This window comes from Lentinus tigrinus, assembly GCF_003813185.1.
Source record: "Lentinus tigrinus ALCF2SS1-7 unplaced genomic scaffold L226scaffold_3, whole genome shotgun sequence".
Taxonomy (NCBI): Eukaryota; Fungi; Basidiomycota; class Agaricomycetes; order Polyporales; family Polyporaceae; genus Lentinus; species Lentinus tigrinus.
The window spans coordinates 1502831-1520290 of record NW_027137912.1 but is presented as its reverse complement, the minus strand read 5'-3'; the positions used below and the strand labels follow the sequence as shown (position 1 = coordinate 1520290).

The window sequence follows — 17460 nt, the reverse complement described above, 5'->3', positions numbered from 1 at the left end:
CAGGGTGTACAAATGCGCCCGCGGCGCAGGTTCGGACACCCGCTCAACCGGCAGTGCTTGTTCAGATGACAGGACATCGCCCCGATTGGTAGCGCCCACCGAGCGCACACTACGCTCGCCCAGAGCCGCGCTCTGATGTCTCCCGCGCAGATAATATTGGACCCCTTTAAATGAAACAAGGCGAGTACCACGGCACACTGACACCTGCCGACCCCCTCCAAGCCATCCAAAGGTTACTGCCCCTGCCCCCGTACGGTAATCTCATGGCTTCCCCTGGCATACCGGAGAACATTGCCTTGCTGTGAGTAGGTTTCTCTATCACCAATACCTAATGGTTGACGTACTTGCCACTCTAGGGCTGCTCCCCAGGTATGTCATAACCAATGCCGTCGTCTCAGGAAGTCGAGCTCACGACATCAATTATCCAGCTCTTCGGTCATCTATTCAACTGGGGGCTGTTCGGGATGCTGGCCGTGCAAGTCTGTCAGTGCTGTCCCTTTCTTGTTCGGGCTGCCTCTCACCTGCATACCCAACAGACGTGTACTACCTCTCCTTTCCCTCCGACGGGAAGTATATGAAGGCGTTCAGTTGAGTCAGCCACCCCAAGGACATCGATCGTGCTGCTGACTATAGTGATGTGACCCAGTATACGGCCTGTTCGTGGTTGAATGCATTCAAGTCGGCATATCGACCCACGACGCCTATGAAATCTTTGGAGCGGGATGGGGTGATATAGCGGCGCTGCTCGACCCACAACTACTGTGGCTCACTCCAGTATTGAGCGGATTCAGTATGTCTTCTGCGACTTCGTTGACACTCCCACACCTCTATAACTGTATCACAGTTTCCGCCGCAGTCCAATGCTTCTTCGCTTGGAGGATTTACGTTCTGAGCAAGAACATATACCTTGGGGGTTTCATTGCCCTCGTATGTCTGTCTCATCATTGTTTCAAATAAATTCGAGCTGACCGAACGATGTTCTAGGTGGCCCTCATGGAAGGAGCCGGCGCCATGGCGACGGGCATTATGGCACATGTCCTTGCGCTCACGGACTCCTCAATACAAGTTAAGACAAGAGCCTCGGGTATCGTCTGGCTTGCAGGAAGTGCTTCTTGCGATGTCATCATCGCGGCCTGCATGCTCTACTTTGTAAGAAATGCTGTTCGCACATCTGTGGAACTCGTGAACTCACCCCTACCTGATCAGCTCTCAAAAGGAAAGCAGGGGCTGGGCAGCGATGCGATCCTTTCGCGTCTCATCCAGCTGACAATTGAGACCGGGACACTCACTGCATCCATCGCAGTGGTCGACCTCGTACTCTTCGTGGTCTACACAGACAACAACTTGCACTTCACACCGTGAGCGAGGCGTGCACTCCGTAACGAACACGACACTGATTCGCATAACAGCGCGCTCATTCTGAGCAAGCTCTACACCAACTCGCTGATGGTCCTCTTCAACAACCGCGTGCAGATGCGCGATATGCAAGGTTTCCGCTCCGCGAATTCGCGAGTTTGGATCTCAAGCAGGAGCGATCCTGAGAGTGGCAATGCGGGCCGAGGTGTCCATGTCAGCACTACCCCTCACGAATTTGCGCTCAAGTCCCTCCCAACTGTCGGGAATGATGGAATCGTCGACAGGTACGACATGTCGAAGATTCCTCACTGATTCCTTGTGTCATGATGTCCGGCGTTTGCGCGGCAGACTGCACATATGATATGATATTTTATTTTTTGTTGTAGTACGTACAGTACCATGGCGCACCGCCCATACTCACTGTAAATAGAGTCGCTCTTTTGTAAGTACGGTGTTCTGCGGCCTTGGAAATTGGACGATGCGGGTTGTTGGTATGTCTGTGCCACTTGCACTGTCAGCCTCACCCATATCAAAGATGGTTAGCACTTGAGTGCACGAGCCCAAGAGGAACGTACTTGGCCTCATGAGTTCTACCGGCAAGTGATGGATCACTCCCTGATCCGACGTCTTTGCGCTATCACTTCTGGATCCTCTCGATGCGCCCACCAAACTGAAACTTCTTTCAGCCGCGCACACCGTGCGCGCGAAGATGATCAAAACTGCTGGCAGCTGCCATACATGTTGTCATACTGCAACGGCCGACCGGTGACCGGTTGTCTATTGTAAGTACGGACTGACCTTCGTGCCTGGACACAGTCTGTAGGAGACTCGCAAAAATGTTTCCAACCGGCGCAATCAACATCACGTCGCATTCGTGACCTGAGCTATTAACATATCGTCTACAGCCTTGGCAGTCTTGTCAATTTGTGCGAGGCACGAGTTGAACCATTTCAGCGGATCCTTGACCTTCTTCTCCGCAGCGTTCGAGCCCTCGATGCTCAGTCCGCTCATCTCCTTCGCCAGGTCTGTTTCCTGCACTACGGGAGGCACAAGGATAGAGTTCGTGAGCGTTGTGTGGATCTGGCGTATCGCTTCTGCGAGGCTGGAGGTTGCTGCGGCGAGAGCAGGGGGCTTTTGTGGTGCGTAAAGTGTCGCTACGACCTCTTCCACTGCGAGCACTACGGCATGTGACCGGGAGGGTAGGGCATCCAACCCCGAGTTGAGGGCTTCAAGGCCCTCAGCAGAGGTTGACAGACCATTGAGTACATCTGGTACAACCCGTTTGTGGTAGAGGGTGGCGAAGCGTACAAGAGGTTGCACCTAGGAGTTAGGATAGTTAGTGATGAACAGATATGCCATCGCAACGACGTACCTTCTTCGTGCACTCCCTCTCGGCTTCTGACATCTTCTTACTAGTTCCGAAGCCCAGCTCTTCCCATTCATCGTCAAGGTCACCTCCCTCCGCCTCGTCTTCTCCCTCTTCGGCATCCTCCAGCATGGCGTTGATCTCGTCCAGAGAGTCTCCTATCATATCCCTGTCCGCCTTCCACCGCTTCTTCACTGCGGCGATATTGTCTGCGGGGAGGTCGCGCCGCGCCTTCTCGACCACATCATGAACAGTGCCAGTACGCACGAGATAGTCTTCCCCTGCGCTGTCCACGAACATGCTCGCGAGCGCACGTACAGCCTCGCAGACTTGACGTGCCAGCGAGCGAGCATCGGATGCAAGTGTGACTCCGTGTAGGTCGAAGAGCGTCGCACATGTCGCAAAGGAGGTGATCGAGGTCCCGAGATCCTTTATGGGCGCGAGCGCAGCGGAAGGGGCGGGAGCGGAAGGTCGTAGCACAAGCGTGACCTTGGTCGTCGACGTGTAGATGAGAGTAAGCAGCGACTGATAATCCTTGTAGAGGACCGCACACGTTGGTGTGGAGTCAAGCAAGGAGACCTGGGTATCGGAGAAGGGCTGCTGGAGAGCATCGATGGCGGCAGAGCATGTGTCCCGGAGTACGCGGAGCGCAGCGAGAGCTGGAGACTGGGCGCGGTCAGCGCACGCGTGGTTTAAGACGGTAAGAAAGCTTGCCTTTGTCAAGATCAGAGCTACCCATGATGGATGCAAGCAACTGTTACAGAGCGCAGTGAGCGATCGCCTGCAAACTGTCCTCGGAGGCCCGGTCCGTTTTCCGAATAGGCCTTCAATGGCAACCTAGACGCCAAGGAACGGCATATGCTCCCGAGTCCCTCGATGTCCCAAGGTACGCATCTTCAAACTACCGGTGGAGAGACGGTAGCATCGACTTCCAATTGCGCCAGGTACGTCCGCGACCCCTGGACACATGTGTCCTATGCTTCCATCTGTCTGCAACATCTTCCATCAAGATGGATGTACATGGTAGTCACGGTGCATATTGTCAGGCGAATATCTCACACGTTTCCTGGCACCTGTCTGCAGCTTGCCACAGCTCGCGATGCGATATGCCTCGGGGCTCTCACGAGGATGTCCGATACCGGTATAGATCATTCTTCAATCCAGACCCTCCATCACATCCGGGCATAGGAACACTTGTCGCAGTGAGTACCGCTGCCTCTTGCTTGTTGTGGTTAGCTGAAATCTAACTTCTACGCCTCGTGCCTCAAGATACCTATAACCAAGAGTTTTCCATCGACGTGCTGTCAGTGCGGCTTTGGCTCACTATCCGCTCAGGACGCTGAGGATCAACGCGAGATTGGCCCCCAACGGCGCCTCCATACGCTTCGTAGACTGCGACCTGTCAGAAGCTTACGGCAATCGTCTACTCCCTGTGCGCGATCCGCTGATGTCTGTGGGGAGTGCCTGCGATGGCGCGTTATGCGCCAAGGGCCTTGGGAAACACTCTGGCCGGCTCTATATATGTAGAGGCGGTAATCCAGTCATGGAATGACAGGACGTGTCCCCCGCCATATCCCCGGTATCGCGTGAAGAGTCAACTCGAAGATGTACCTTGCCATCCTCATCGGCGTCCTCAGTAGCGCGTTACCATATGTCCTCTCCGAGCCTGCAGGCACAGTGGCAGGTACGTACCACTCAAAACTATCCGTCGATAGAGTTTTTAGCTGACATCGCTTATTGCAGTGACGAACAGGACCTTCGATTACGTCGTAGTTGGTGCGTCTCATGGGATCTACAGTCAAATGGCATGTTGATTCGCGTGGTTAGGTGGCGGGACAGCGGGCCTTGTTGTGGCCGCTAGACTGAATGAAGATCCCCATGTAACAGTGGCAGTGATCGAAGCCGGCATCCACTATGTCGATGAACCTCTGGTTGATACACCAGGTAGGTTCAACGCAATTCTCTGCGTTAACACGGTATTTGACACTCTACTCGATAGAAATGTTCGGTCAAGCCATCGGAAACCCGAAGTTTGACTGGAATTTTGTGACTGCGCCGCAGCGTGGCCTCAACAACGGGGTCGTTCAGTACCCGAGGGGGAAGATGCTCGGCGGCTCCAGCGGCCTCAACTTCATGGCTTGGGACAGAGCGTCTGTCAAGGAGTATGATGCCTGGCAAGAGGTACAAGAATTTTCTCAAGTTAGTCTCCCCAGCGGTTCACTGACAGCGATGATAGCTCGGAGCTGAGGGATGGAATTGGAAATCATTGCTCCCATACCTGAAGAAAGTCGAGACTGTCTCTCCTCCGACATCCTCACAGCTCTTTCCTGGTGCTACAGAGATCCCGGAGACCACTTTCGACGAGTTCCGTGGAAGATCCGGGCCGCTTCAAGTGAGTGCATCAGCGTGTTCGTTGCGTGGACTGCTAAAGCGCTAACGCTTGACGCAGGCTTCGTACAACGTCTTCTACACCAATATCACAACACCGTATGTGGAGACCGTAAACAGAATGGGCATCCCAACAAACAGCGATCCCGTGCGTACCCCGCTGATCGTCTTTGCTTGCGGTAGCATGAGGCTCAACGGTTCCGGTAGTATTCGGGCAACGGAACGGACATATACAACACCCAGTTATCAGTTGACCGGTCGAACGGGAAGCGTTCATATTCGGCCAATACCTACTATCGTGATGACCAGGACAAGCCCAATTTGACTGTGTTTCTTGCTACGCAGGTAGGACATCTATACGCTGTGAGCTGCATACAGGCGATTGAATGGTGTGGATCATAGGCAACTAAGCTTAACTTCGCTAGCAATGGTGCCACTGGGCATCTACGGGCCAAGAGTGTGAATGTTGTCGCGGTGAATGTCACTGGCACTAACGGAATTATTTCGGCGCGCAAGGAAGTTATACTTGCGGCGGGTGCGTACTATCTGCTTTCACGTGTGTTGGAGGAGGATACTGATCCATCTATCAGGATCAATCCAGACGCCCCAGTTGCTTGAGTTATCCGGTATGTGCAGCCTGACTGGTCGTTGCAACAACATCACACCTGACCCATTCCGTTGTAGGGGTTGGGAACAAGACTGTCCTTGAATCCGTAGGTATCAAGACTCTTATAGATCTTCCGGGAGTGGGCGAGAACCTCCAGGTTAGTTTGTACGCGTTGCACATAACTTTCGATTGGTCTCATCGTCCTCGATCAGGATCATACCCTTCTCGTTCAAGACTTCCAGGTGCATGACGATGTCTTCACTTATGGTATGCGGATGTGTGTTTGCTGCTGCACCATGACTTCTTTGCTGAGGCAGCTATATAGACGAGCTTCGGAACAACGCTACTTATCTGGCCGAACAAGAAACGGAATAGTAAGCAGTCACATATTCAAGCACGAGTATGATCCTAACCCCTCGTCTCGCTGCAGTGCGGCCAACGGCACTGGCATTTTCGCATCAATCTCGTTTGCCCTGGCCTTCCCTGCGGCGAAGTCCGTGGTATCGGCCGACGTGCTCGCATCGATGCGCGACAAGGCTGCGGCTTTGCTTGCCTCTCCTGGTCTCTCGGAGCTTACGAAGGCACAATACAAACTGCAGGCCGAGTGGCTCGTCGCCGACGATGTGGCGTCCCTGGAGTACATCATGTTCCCGACGGGAGGAGAGACGGCCATAAGCCCTACCCTTGGCTCTGCGTATATCACCATCTGGATGGGCACGATGGTACGAGGACGCGAACGTTCACTCCTCCGTTGATATTGACTTGCTCACCTCAATTCAGCACCCCTTCGGTCGAGGTTCGGTGGTGAGTCTCCTTCCTTCCGGTTCACCCTTGCCAAACCTGATTGTACTGTAGCACATCAATTCCAGCAGTCCCTTCGCGCAACCGGTGATAGACCCGCAATATCTCGGAAACGATGTCGGTGCGTTCCAACTCATCTTCTAGTCTGAATGTGCCTCTGCCTCAACGTCCTCAACGATTGTCCGCTTAGATGTCCAACTCGCCCTCGAAAGCGCCAAGTTCGTCAGGAAGATAACCGAGACCGAACCTCTCGCCTCATATGTCGTTGGCCCTCATGAACCGCCCGCGAACCTCTCAAGTGATGAGGATTGGGTTGAGTACGTAGAAGTTACTCCCGTATTATTGGACGAAGTACACTGACATGGATGTTGCAGTTACATCAAGACCTTCTTGGGGACGATCTACCATCCTATGGGCACAGCGGCGATGCTACCACGCGACATCGGAGGCGAGTGCCAGTTCTCCTACAGCTCTCGAGAAAAGGTGCTGAGATAAGCTTTCAGGCGTCGTTGATCCGGCCACTCTCAAGGTGTACGGCACGACTAACTTGCGAGTCGTCGACGCATCTGTGATACCGATGTTGTTAGGGAACCATCCACAAGCCAGCATCTACGCGGTCGCGGAGCGAGTAAGTCGGAACAGTCTTCAACACAAATCCTTGGACTGAGGTTTGAACAGGCCGCGGACATCATCAAAGGCCATATCTGAGGGAGTGCATGGTGGTTCCAGATAAGCTACCAGTCCAACATGGCACATGAGATCAACTAGTGATACAGTAAGATACAAAGGCTTAGAAAACAAACAAACAAGCACCAGAAACGTTAGATCATGCAGCAGCGACAGCCGCGGAAGAAGAGCCTGCGGGTTTGGCAGGCTTCGCACCAGAAGCTCCCTTGCTCCTTCCCCAGCGGACGTTGACCATCTCACCGTCGATCTCGAGCCCATTTGCCCAAGCTTGTGCGGCAGTCTCAGCCGACGCCCTGTCTTTCCAATTCACGAAGGCGCACCTGCACAACGCTAATGAGCATATTTTTGCATGAGAGATGTCACGTCACGTACCTAGTCTTCGCGACATGGACCACAGACTTCAACTGCGACGGCTGCACTGAAGGCAACGACTTCAGCACACGTGTTCGCACGCTTTGCTCGGTGGATGAAGGCGAGAGTGAAGTCAGGAAGAGGGAGGTCTATGAAGACGTCGTCAGCAACGAGCCTGAGCTCCACCCGAGGCATACTAACAATATTTTGGTCTTCGGGTGGTTGCAAACCCATGTTGGCCGCGTGAGCGGACATGATCTTTTTGGCGACAGGGTCGTTGTGACCATGATAACGGTCCTGGATGTTTTGCTTCGACAGCTCATTCTGCACTGGCATCTCGTGCCTGGACGACATGAGGGGTAGGGACGACAGGAACACAGAACATATAAACGTACCGGTAAGGACAGTCGTCTCCACGATTGCACTCCCCCTTGGCATAGAACGAACATATGTGTGGACGATTACGCTTGTAGTAGGGGTCGGTGCGGGCAAGTTGCTTCAGCATTTCCTTTCCAGCACTTGTCTGCCGACTGTTCACGTCCAATAACGACTTCGCACCATCCAGCTGCTCGCCGTAAGAATGCGACATACAAGGAGACTACACATGACACGTACCTTGCCCTCCATGTTTTGTGCATAGTACTCCCGGTTGATCTCACTGGTTGGTGCCTCGCTCTCCACACCTAGTGCCGTATCACGGACTTGCGTAGGCAACCCGTACTCCAGATCAAGCAGGCATGTTTGGCAGACGTTCTTGATCTTGGCGCACGTCTGACAGATGACGGTGGTCTTGAACCTCATACCGGTGCCAGGGTTCCAACGGAAGACGGTGAAGGGGCGAGCACATGTGCCACAGGAGCGTCCGAACTCTTGCTTAGACTGATTATACAGTAAGTCCCACATTCTTCTTGTGCATATTATAGCAAACATACCATGCGCACGAATGCATTGTCACCCAAACCTGCAGAGTGTGGTCGGTTTCTACTCGAAGGCAGCGGCGATGGCATTACTCACAAGTTTCGCAGAGGATGGGGAACTCGCTCTGCTCCCAACCAGCCTTGTTTATATCCGCCTTCGGCATGTTGTTCCTTCTACGAGAGATGTGAGAGAGAGAGCACAGGGAGGCAGTGGACGTATGCAGGTAAGTAAGCTCAGTCAGGCTGGTTCAGCTTGCTCCAGTTCGCCGGTTACGAAACGTCTGCTTAGTCAGCTCTTGCTGGATCAGCGTCTATGTACGTGGTTGTTACTTCCTGACCTTCCGATTGAGTCAGGCAATTGCATGAACACCTGTGCGTGGACTGTTTAAACCAGGGTTACAGGCCATATACTGATGACATGTTGCAGAACACGCGTGAAAACACGCACCAGACGCGTAAGACATCGTCTCCGCACGAAACATAAAAGTAGCGTTCATACGATGCATTGCAGGCGGATATCACAAGAGGCTACTTGCTGCTTATACGCTATAACCCCTCGCAATGTCCCATAACGGAGCTTCCTTCCTTCCTCGTCTAGAATCGGTGTTCTACGCCGTCTTCGATGTCGAACAAGGGCCGAAGATTGTCTCTCAAGTCCCCGAGGCCCTAATTGCCACCACCACCTCCTCCGGCCATGCATCCGGCGCGTCTAGTAGCACCCTGTTCGCCGCTTCACCTGCATCTTCAACCCCCTCGCTCCCAGATGTTGATCTTCCCTCACGCGCGGCATCCAGTTCTACCCTCGCCTCTCCTCTCTCGCAACGACTGGAAGCTAGGGGCATGGTATCCCCCGACAAACGTGGCAATTCCGTTAATCGCTTCCTGTTCCAATTTGACGATATCTCGAAGTATGTAATCCCGTCAAAGGCGCTGTGCGGGCGACTGGTCATCTGCGCAACAAGGAACCATCAGATCCTTGGATTCCCAGTGCGACTGGACGATGACTCCTACCCACGGAATTATTTCTTATACAACCTTTGTTTCGTGTTCGAGCGCATCGCCGACCTCAGCTGCTACGAGCCTGTAGCAAGGAAGGTCAGCAGGGTCTTGACAGCATGCGAGGTAGGCGAGTCCGTGATGCAAGGCGACTTAAGACTGTACTAACCCTGTGATCATCGAAGAAGGAGTCTGGGTTTCTCTCCTCACCGGGAAGTGCCCCAGCTGTCCATGCAATACTCGAGCAACTATACGAGGACCTGAATTCGTATTCCGAGACGTCTATCCCCATTGATCCATTCAACTCGATCGAGTTGAAGATCTTCCCCTTCTATCCGAACCCTCCTCCCGTCAAGGACTGGCTGGTACCACTCGCCCTCATCAACCTAACAAATAGGATTGAGCCGAACTGGGACCTGACCATTGTGAAGGTGAGCTGGTCGAAAACGATGTCCAATGTCTTGACTTTGTATTTTGGTAGATCTGTCCGTTCATCGATGGCATCAACCATGTCAGTCGAATCGCACGTCTTGCCAACTGCGATCCCAACCTCACCCGTCTTGCCATCTCGCACCTACTGTGAGCGATTTAAACCTTTTCTTGAAAACTACGGGCGCTGACACCCTGTTAGGTACTACCAAGTCATCATGATGATAGACATCTTCCAGTATTCAAACATGTATACCCTCCGCAAGAGCATGCAATGGCTTGCAGATAAGGATCACATCAGGGACGAATGTGGACCATATGTCACGAAACCCGGTAAGCATACAGCGTCCTTGTCTTGTAGAGGTATTGTCCTCATGCCCATCGAAGGCTCTCCAATCCCGGACTGGCCGACGTTGCTTCACCTCTACTCCCGCTTCAGGGCAGGGAAGACTGTACGGGACTGGATGGAAGAGTATGAGGTACACAAGCTCAACCTAGACGTCAGGCGGTTCACGAGTTTCGGTGTCATTAAGGTCTGTCGCGGGGGCAAGTAGGGTTGATATTTACAGACCTAACAACCTTTTACACTAGGGATTCCTACGTCGAGTCCATCGATGGCCAGTTCTGCTCTCTACGCCGGAGCAAGCGCAGGACAGACGGCCATCCATGGCTTCACTTGGTAGGAAACGCGGCAAAAGCTTCGCGTCAGCCATGACAATCTCAACAACAACTGCCTCGCCTCCAACGACACGAACAGACCCTGAATCCCTGCGTTCTCGAGGACGCGTCCAGGAAGCACAACCCACCATCGCTTCAGCTGGGGCGGAGATACTCCCCGCCTCATCTACGCCTTCCTTGCCTACAACTTTGGCACGAACAGCACCGGCCCGCCGCGCCAGCGCAGCGGAAAGTTCCCTCGAAATGCTCCGCAATCGTGACGGTCGCAAGCCTCTGCAAGACAGGGCGTATCAGACGATGTCGCGTTTATATGGCCGAACAGAGACCATGGCCCAGGATGCTGCGGGCAAACAGGGCGATACGCTGTCCAGGAGGATGACCAGGAACGCTGTCTCCTCGTCTCCTGATGCATTCGAGAAGCGAGGCCTATCAACTACCGTTGGGGGCATGACATCGGATACACTCGACAGCGAGCAGTCGAGCGGAGGGAGGTCGAACTTGCTCGGAACCGCCAGACCACGGATCCCGCGCGAGCTCTCGACAACCAACCATGGACTTCTGCAAGGTCCTGCACAGTTTCCCCCTGAACTGCTCACGATGCTGGATGGCGAGCATCACACGGACGAGATCTGCACGAGGTTCGAGGTTGGGTGGCCGATGCTCAGACAGTGGCTGTTTGCTGCAGGCGGTGCGCAGGAAGGAGATGACGATTACGGCAATATATCCATAATATATCGATAGGGGACGTGTACGCTCACGCTAATGACCTGTTGGCGTTGACATAACCGACACCATAGCAAGAGAACAACAGGTCCGGCGTGCTTAAGTCGGAAGGGTCTGCCGGTACTATTTTGAAGGCTGTACCGAAACATTGCTTGACGTCCCGTAGGAATTGGATCCTACGGAGAGGGTAAGCATCTGTAAAATGCGAAGGATGGATTGCTCACGTCCGAGCTGTCGGCTCGCCCATCCTGCATCGTCCAACGTCTTCGCTGCCAAGAACCATCATGAGGAGGACCAGCACTTGGTGTTGGCGATCTACGCAGCCTCCACGTCTTACTTCCGCGAGGAGGGCTCTAGAGGCCTGTAGTGCGATATCTTCTGGAGGCACGCCAGGTTTCGACATTGCTTCAGAGCAGTGCATAGCACCAGTGGTCGACTCAGCGAGCAAGCTCAGTGCGTAACCAGGTGACCTGCACGTCTCGTGAGCATTTCCTTAAACAATCCCGAACTCTACGCATCTCACTTTCCACTATCTTCGCCTTTGTATACGTCGGAATAGAGGTATATGTCGGGTATGTAACGGTTGAGGACGGAACGCGAGGCTTCAATCATCCGATTGGAAAACTGAGGATTGACGCGAACAGCATGTCTATGAGATGTGAGCTGCGAATCATAGAATGCGGAGCTGGCTACACTCACGAAATGCCCCGTATCCTCTTTATTTTACCGGGATCCACGAAGTTCAAGGTCTTCACCTGTTTTACGATCGGACACAAGAACTGCACTTCTCCCCCACCTAGCGGAGGACTACCTCGCTTTTTGATCTGGTGGTATGTGAGCGTCAGGTATTATGTCCTCCAGTTCATGACGTACTCGAAGTTCCAGACCCTCGGACACGCCGAACAACTGCATATGCGGCAGCGTGACAGTTCGAATGATATCCACCTGAGTATTTGTGAGTTGCTGGCACCGCGGCTCAATCAAATGCATGAGGCGGGCTCACAGAAAGATCGTTGTCGTCTGTGGTGATCCCCCGAAGGGTGAGTTGCAGAGGTTTCTTCGCGAACGGTGCGAGCATGATGACGGGCTCAAGGTAGTAACCGATGGCGCGAGACAATGGACAGTCATGCACGATGGCTCCTCCCGCGATGATTCCGGGCTTCAGCAAAATGGTAGTACCTATTGCGGATTGAGACCTCAGTATAAGCGCAAAGCAAGACTACGCACCAGTAACGGATATCTCAATGACCGTGCCGTTCGTGATCCTCTCCAACAATCTCAGAAAGCTGACTTCATAGTCTTTCACAAGTCGCAATGGAGTTAGAAAGGAACCTTCCGTAGACATTCAAGCATTGCACACCTCGTAAACCAGGGTTCTTGTCGTCCGACCGAATCTTGTCTATGCGGACAGGCTTCCCGCTCAGAATCCCGAGGACAAGCCGATGCCTGAGGTACTGATGCCCACTAAAGTGCAGTACTGTCGGTGTTTGTGCCATAATCGCCGATAGACTGCGCGAGACGGAGAAAGCTGCAGACGAAGCAAGAGGCAAGGCGGCCCAAGGCTGAGTTTGACGAAAGGAGCAGTCAAGCGAATTCTCGATCAAAAAGTTCGAGACGCCCGGCAATACAGATATGGGCGCCTAGATGACTCCTGCAGCTTCATCATCGCGTAAGTACGCGTCCTAGGTTGAGGCTGTTCGTTCCTTCCCTCAGCCACCCATCTCCCCTCCCTCCACTAAACACAACATGATGGCCGCCGCCGTTGCCGTTAACGGAACCGCGTCTTCCAGCGACTGGGATGGTCGCTACTACCATGTCGACCAGATTCTCGATAGACCGGGTCCCCGGACGGACCCTTCGTTTCTTGCCGGCGACGAGGTGCGTTAGATAGCCCTTATACGCGTCCATATGCTGACAGATCGGCACCACAGGTGAAGGAGTTCCTGAGAGAGAAGTGCAAGATTCTCGTCATCGGTGCCGGTGGTTTGGGATGCGAGATTCTGGCCAACCTCGCGCTCTCTGGCTTCAAGGATATCCATGTAATAGACATGGACACTATTGACATCAGTAACCTCAACCGACAATTCCTGTTCAGGTGTGTCTGTCTCTGCTTTGTTGCTCTGACAATCCTGAACCACGCGGTAGACCGAAGGACGTCGGAAACTCCAAGGCGATTGTGGCGGCGGAGTTCATAATGAACCGCGTACCAGGAGTGAAAGTCACACCGTGCGTAATCGCATATGCCTTCCGTCCAGCACCTATCTGAATTTTATTTAGTTATTTTGGCAAGATCCAGGACAAGGACGAGGACTACTACATGCAGTTCAACCTCATCATCTGTGGACTTGACTCTGTTGAGGCGCGACGATGGATCAACGCTACGCTGGTGAACATGGTGGATCCAGAGAACCCGGAGAGTCTTAAGCCCCTCATTGATGGTGGAACAGAAGGCAAGTATTGGCAGTTGTTCTCGGTGTGCATGCCACTAACCCTTTCCAGGTTTCAAAGGTCAAGCTCGTGTGATCCTGCCCACAGTTACTTCATGCTACGAGTGTTCGCTAGACATGCTCAACAAGCCGACCGCGTTCCCCATCTGTACCATCGCCAATACCCCTCGTCTTCCAGAACACTGCATAGAGTGGGCCTCAGTGCTAGAGTGGCCTCGTGTGCACGGAGGTACGTTCTATCGTTCCGATCCCAGTATGAAGTTGACTGAATTTATCGTTCAGAGAAGAAGATGGACACTGACAACCCGGAGCACATTTCATGGCTGTACCAAATAGCTCTTGCTCGCGCAAAAGAGTTCAAGATTGAAGGTGTCACATACTCGCTGACGCAAGGCGTCGTCAAGAACATTATCCCAGCTATCGCTTCGACTAATGCCATCATTGCCGGTAAGTGATGAATGATGTGGGATGCTGAGGCGGATATTTATACCGTCTACCAGCATCATGTTGCAATGAAGCATTCAAGATCGCGACGAGCTCAGCAGCATACCTCAACAATTACTTCATGCTCATCGGTACTGACAGTGTTTACTCGTACACATTCGAGCACGAGAAGCGCCAAGACTGTCCAGTGTGCGGTGGAGAATCGCTGGATATAACTGTCAACAAGGAGTGGACAGTGGATCGCCTCATCGAGGTGCTCGTCGAGAGACAGGACATGTAAGTCACCCTCGTGGTTCGTTGTTCGCGTTAACTGAATGTTCTATCAAGTCAAGTCAAGAAGCCATCGTTGTCTGCGCCAGGCAAGCAGATCTACTTCCAGGCACCACCACAGCTGGAGGAGGCGACGCGTCCGAACCTGGAGAAGAAGGTGTCAGAGCTGGTCCCAGATGGAGGGGAGATTACAGTGACAGCGACCACGCTCCCATTCAACTTGTCCTTGCGGGTCAAGTACATATAGATGTAGACTACTTGCTGTGCATACTGCTGTCACTTGTTCTAAGCACGGACACGAATCCGTTGTACATTGGACTCGAGGTTGCACTTGGCGTCAGGGCTAGGCCGGTCCGAGTGCCGTAAAGCAAGGTCATGGGCGCTTGCGTGCTCAACAAGCTGCACGTCTGCACGATGACTGTGGCGGTCTCTCCAGCACGCCTTCCCCGACACTTCTTCCGCACCTTCCAATGTCGACGATGCTACTCGACTCGACCGCCTGTCAGCTTGCTTGGCCAGCGATATGCGGCCGACTCGTCCACGAACATTACCTCCGCAATCATCGACAAGGTTGGCCGTAACCTCTACATGAACCCATCCCACCCGCTCGGGATCTTACAATCCCTCATTTCCTCGCACTTTCATAACTTCAACTCGATGGTAGGGCTGAACCCTGTGGTAACCCCGGCGCAAAACTTCGACGACCTCGGTTTTCCCCCGGACCACCCAGGACGCGCGGCGACGGACAGCTACTACATCAACAAGGACCTCTTGCTCCGCACGCACACGTCCGCGCACGAAGTCGAGACCTTTGCGCGCGGCGAGCGGAAGTGGCTTCTCTCTGCGGACGTGTATCGGCGCGACGAGATTGACGCGTCGCACTACCCTGTTTTCCACCAAATGGAGGGCGCACGCGTCTTCTCCGCGGACGCGGTCGGGCGTGCGGAGCTCGAGGACGACAACGCACGGCTCTCGCACCACCTCGCACGCTCGAACATCGTCATTGAGGATGTGCCTCATATCACGGCGTCGAACCCCCACCAGGACGTGCACGACCCCGTGCTGGCGGAGCTCGTCGCGCTGAACCTGAAGCTCTCGCTGAACAGTCTCATGCTCACTCTGTTTGGGGACAGAGCGGGCGTGAACGAAGGAGAGCCGCTGCGCGTGAGGTGGATTGAGGCGTACTTCCCGTTCACGACACCGAGTTATGAGGTCGAGGTGTTCTTCCGCGGCAAGTGGCTTGAGATTCTTGGGTGCGGGGTCGTCCAGCAGCAGACGTTGGACCGTGCAAGTGCGTACATTCCTACGGAATCTTACCTGAGATGACTACATGATGCTTCTTCCATAGGAGTACCTGACAGCATCAGCTGGGCCTTCGGTCTCGGACTGGAGCGAATTGCTATGATTCTGTTCTCAATACCGGACATTCGACTCTTCTGGTCACAAGATCCGCGTTTCATTTCTCAGTTCACGGCTGGACAGATCAACACCTTCAAGCCATACTCCAGGTACCCTGCATGTTACAAGGACGTGAGCTTCTGGCTGCCGCACACTGGTCTGCACGACAACGACTTCTGTGACTTGGTCCGGGATACCGTGGGTGACTTGGTGCAGGACGTCGTCTTGGTACGTCCTTTGGAGCCATTTCAACCGTGTTTCAGAACTTCATGCTGGAGTAGATTGACTCCTTCACCCACCCCAAAACGAACCGAAGCAGTAAATGCTACCGCATTAACTACTGTTCTATGGACAGGTAATCAGACTCTGAAGTCGTACATACCGCCTGACTGTATGCTAAACATGCCCCACAGGTCATTGTCCAACGACGAGGCGAACAGTGTCCATGCGCAGGTGATCACTAACCTGAAGGACAAGTTTGGAGTAGAGATTCGTTAATTAGTGGGCATAATACTATCATAGAGGTCTACCACCGCTCAACATCGCCTCCCCCTCCGCACACGTCACGAGGCAACGTGTCAACCCTCCGTCCGAAGCTATGCCCGCGGTCATGAGGACGTATCCTGGACGACACCGACCTGCGCAGCCCGCAAGACACGGTCCTTGATCGTGTAGCCGACCTTCTGGCATTCCAACACAGTTCCGGGCTCCTTGCCAGGAATAGGTGCCTGGTAGAGGGCTTCGTGCTTGTTGGGGTCAAACGCTTCGCCTGTAGGGTCGAAGGGCTTGACGTGGTGCTTGAAGAGAGTATGGAGGAGTAGACGCTGGGTCGCCTCTACACCTTCGTAAAGTTCTCGAAGGTGCGTGGCCGGCGACTTCTCAGCTGGGGCATCGGAGGATGACGTGGATGACGGTGCGTCAGATGACTCTGGTGGAGGGGCGAGGGCAGATTTGGGGACGGACTTGAGGGCCATGGAGAGGACGTCAACCGTCTCGAGGAGGTCACCGGCGAAGCGCGAGATGGCGAAGTCGCGCGCCTGCTCCTTTTCCCTCGCAGCATTACGCTGAAGGTTGAGGAAGTCGGCCTGGAGGTAACGTAGCCGGCTCTGAAGAGATAGCAAGTGAGCACAAGACAAGTGACAACCAGGAACGATGCATGTGCACGCATTCGTGTGAGCTGGACAGGCTACTTACCATGCAGTCGGCCACCTTCGCCTCTTCAGCCTTCAATTTGTGCAAGAGCGTCGTTTCTGGCGACACCTCGACCTCATCCTTCTCGTTCTCCTCGCTGGGCTCCTCAGATTTCTTCGACTCCTCCGGGGACTGCGCCTTGTCGGAGTACTGGCGTGACCGCATGGCAAGTGCAGCTCTCCTCCCCGCAACGTTCACTGAAGTACGCGCGAGGGTGCGCGAGGACAATGCGCCAGTGCATGAGCGGAAGACTTGTGCTGCCTGGGTGTTGAACATGGTGAGGAGGGGCGGGCGTAGGACAGCGGTGGACGGATGACGGAGGTGAGCAAGGCGCTGGGGAAGCGCTGGGGACTGGGCTCGGGAAATTTTGGGCGATTCGGTCACATGACGCTCTCGGATTCATGCTGGCGA

General features: G+C 53.9%; 9 protein-coding genes across 9 annotated transcripts; 5 read left to right on the top strand and 4 right to left on the bottom strand.

The window, feature by feature from the left end:
* Window positions 1–170: 170 nt before the first annotated feature.
* On the top strand, window positions 171–1668 carry L226DRAFT_566808 (uncharacterized protein; the record flags this gene model as incomplete). The annotated part of the gene is made up of 9 exons (XM_067683949.1): window positions 171–301; window positions 357–369; window positions 429–483; window positions 537–587; window positions 647–790; window positions 845–927; window positions 985–1149; window positions 1207–1358; window positions 1410–1668. The coding sequence occupies 9 exons, from the start codon at window positions 171–173 to the stop codon at window positions 1666–1668; spliced, it is 1053 nt and encodes a 350-aa protein (XP_067540866.1).
* Window positions 1669–2181: 513 nt separating this feature from the next.
* L226DRAFT_500670 (uncharacterized protein) lies at window positions 2182–3496 on the bottom strand. Its single transcript, XM_067677783.1, has 3 exons — window positions 3437–3496; window positions 2729–3381; window positions 2182–2676 (listed from the first exon to the last, which is right to left on the bottom strand). The coding sequence occupies exons 1-3, from the start codon at window positions 3459–3461 to the stop codon at window positions 2218–2220; spliced, it is 1137 nt and encodes a 378-aa protein (XP_067540865.1). The 5' UTR covers window positions 3462–3496; the 3' UTR covers window positions 2182–2217.
* An 831-nt stretch (window positions 3497–4327) lies between these two features.
* Window positions 4328–7226, top strand: L226DRAFT_566806 (alcohol oxidase; the record flags this gene model as incomplete). Its single annotated transcript, XM_067683948.1, has 19 exons — window positions 4328–4406; window positions 4466–4498; window positions 4550–4666; window positions 4722–4903; window positions 4959–5114; window positions 5172–5258; window positions 5318–5455; window positions 5513–5645; window positions 5701–5736; window positions 5795–5874; window positions 5930–5984; window positions 6043–6091; window positions 6148–6439; window positions 6498–6521; window positions 6573–6639; window positions 6709–6835; window positions 6893–7001; window positions 7048–7146; window positions 7197–7226. The coding sequence occupies 19 exons, from the start codon at window positions 4328–4330 to the stop codon at window positions 7224–7226; spliced, it is 1893 nt and encodes a 630-aa protein (XP_067540864.1).
* L226DRAFT_478944 (pre-mRNA-splicing factor SLT11) lies at window positions 7211–8692 on the bottom strand. The gene is made up of 7 exons (XM_067676818.1): window positions 8571–8692; window positions 8489–8517; window positions 8172–8435; window positions 7952–8121; window positions 7758–7899; window positions 7578–7705; window positions 7211–7525 (listed from the first exon to the last, which is right to left on the bottom strand). The coding sequence occupies exons 1-7, from the start codon at window positions 8635–8637 to the stop codon at window positions 7345–7347; spliced, it is 981 nt and encodes a 326-aa protein (XP_067540863.1). The 5' UTR covers window positions 8638–8692; the 3' UTR covers window positions 7211–7344.
* Window positions 8693–8826: 134 nt separating this feature from the next.
* L226DRAFT_500663 (NPR2-domain-containing protein) lies at window positions 8827–11379 on the top strand. Its single transcript, XM_067677782.1, has 8 exons — window positions 8827–8845; window positions 8901–8928; window positions 8985–9595; window positions 9655–9900; window positions 9951–10048; window positions 10101–10231; window positions 10286–10431; window positions 10490–11379. The coding sequence occupies exons 3-8, from the start codon at window positions 9035–9037 to the stop codon at window positions 11315–11317; spliced, it is 2010 nt and encodes a 669-aa protein (XP_067540862.1). The 5' UTR covers window positions 8827–8845; window positions 8901–8928; window positions 8985–9034; the 3' UTR covers window positions 11318–11379.
* On the bottom strand, window positions 11331–12795 carry L226DRAFT_454784 (18S rRNA biogenesis protein; the record flags this gene model as incomplete). The annotated part of the gene is made up of 8 exons (XM_067675206.1): window positions 11331–11475; window positions 11524–11769; window positions 11823–11948; window positions 11999–12123; window positions 12173–12244; window positions 12303–12478; window positions 12527–12598; window positions 12660–12795. The coding sequence occupies 8 exons, from the start codon at window positions 12793–12795 to the stop codon at window positions 11331–11333; spliced, it is 1098 nt and encodes a 365-aa protein (XP_067540861.1).
* Window positions 12796–12973: 178 nt separating this feature from the next.
* L226DRAFT_550347 (NEDD8 activating enzyme) lies at window positions 12974–14810 on the top strand. Its single transcript, XM_067682744.1, has 8 exons — window positions 12974–13177; window positions 13231–13394; window positions 13445–13525; window positions 13577–13749; window positions 13799–13975; window positions 14029–14193; window positions 14247–14466; window positions 14518–14810. Exons 1-8 carry the CDS (start codon window positions 13046–13048, stop codon window positions 14705–14707), a joined length of 1302 nt encoding a protein of 433 aa, XP_067540860.1. The 5' UTR covers window positions 12974–13045; the 3' UTR covers window positions 14708–14810.
* Window positions 14811–14874: 64 nt separating this feature from the next.
* Window positions 14875–16356, top strand: L226DRAFT_454301 (phenylalanyl-tRNA synthetase; the record flags this gene model as incomplete). The annotated part of the gene is made up of 4 exons (XM_067675175.1): window positions 14875–15751; window positions 15809–16086; window positions 16140–16213; window positions 16272–16356. The coding sequence occupies 4 exons, from the start codon at window positions 14875–14877 to the stop codon at window positions 16354–16356; spliced, it is 1314 nt and encodes a 437-aa protein (XP_067540859.1).
* On the bottom strand, window positions 16153–17376 carry L226DRAFT_530454 (GrpE-domain-containing protein). Its single transcript, XM_067679864.1, has 2 exons — window positions 17053–17376; window positions 16153–16964 (listed from the first exon to the last, which is right to left on the bottom strand). The coding sequence occupies exons 1-2, from the start codon at window positions 17323–17325 to the stop codon at window positions 16467–16469; spliced, it is 771 nt and encodes a 256-aa protein (XP_067540858.1). The 5' UTR covers window positions 17326–17376; the 3' UTR covers window positions 16153–16466.
* Window positions 17377–17460: the final 84 nt, after the last annotated feature.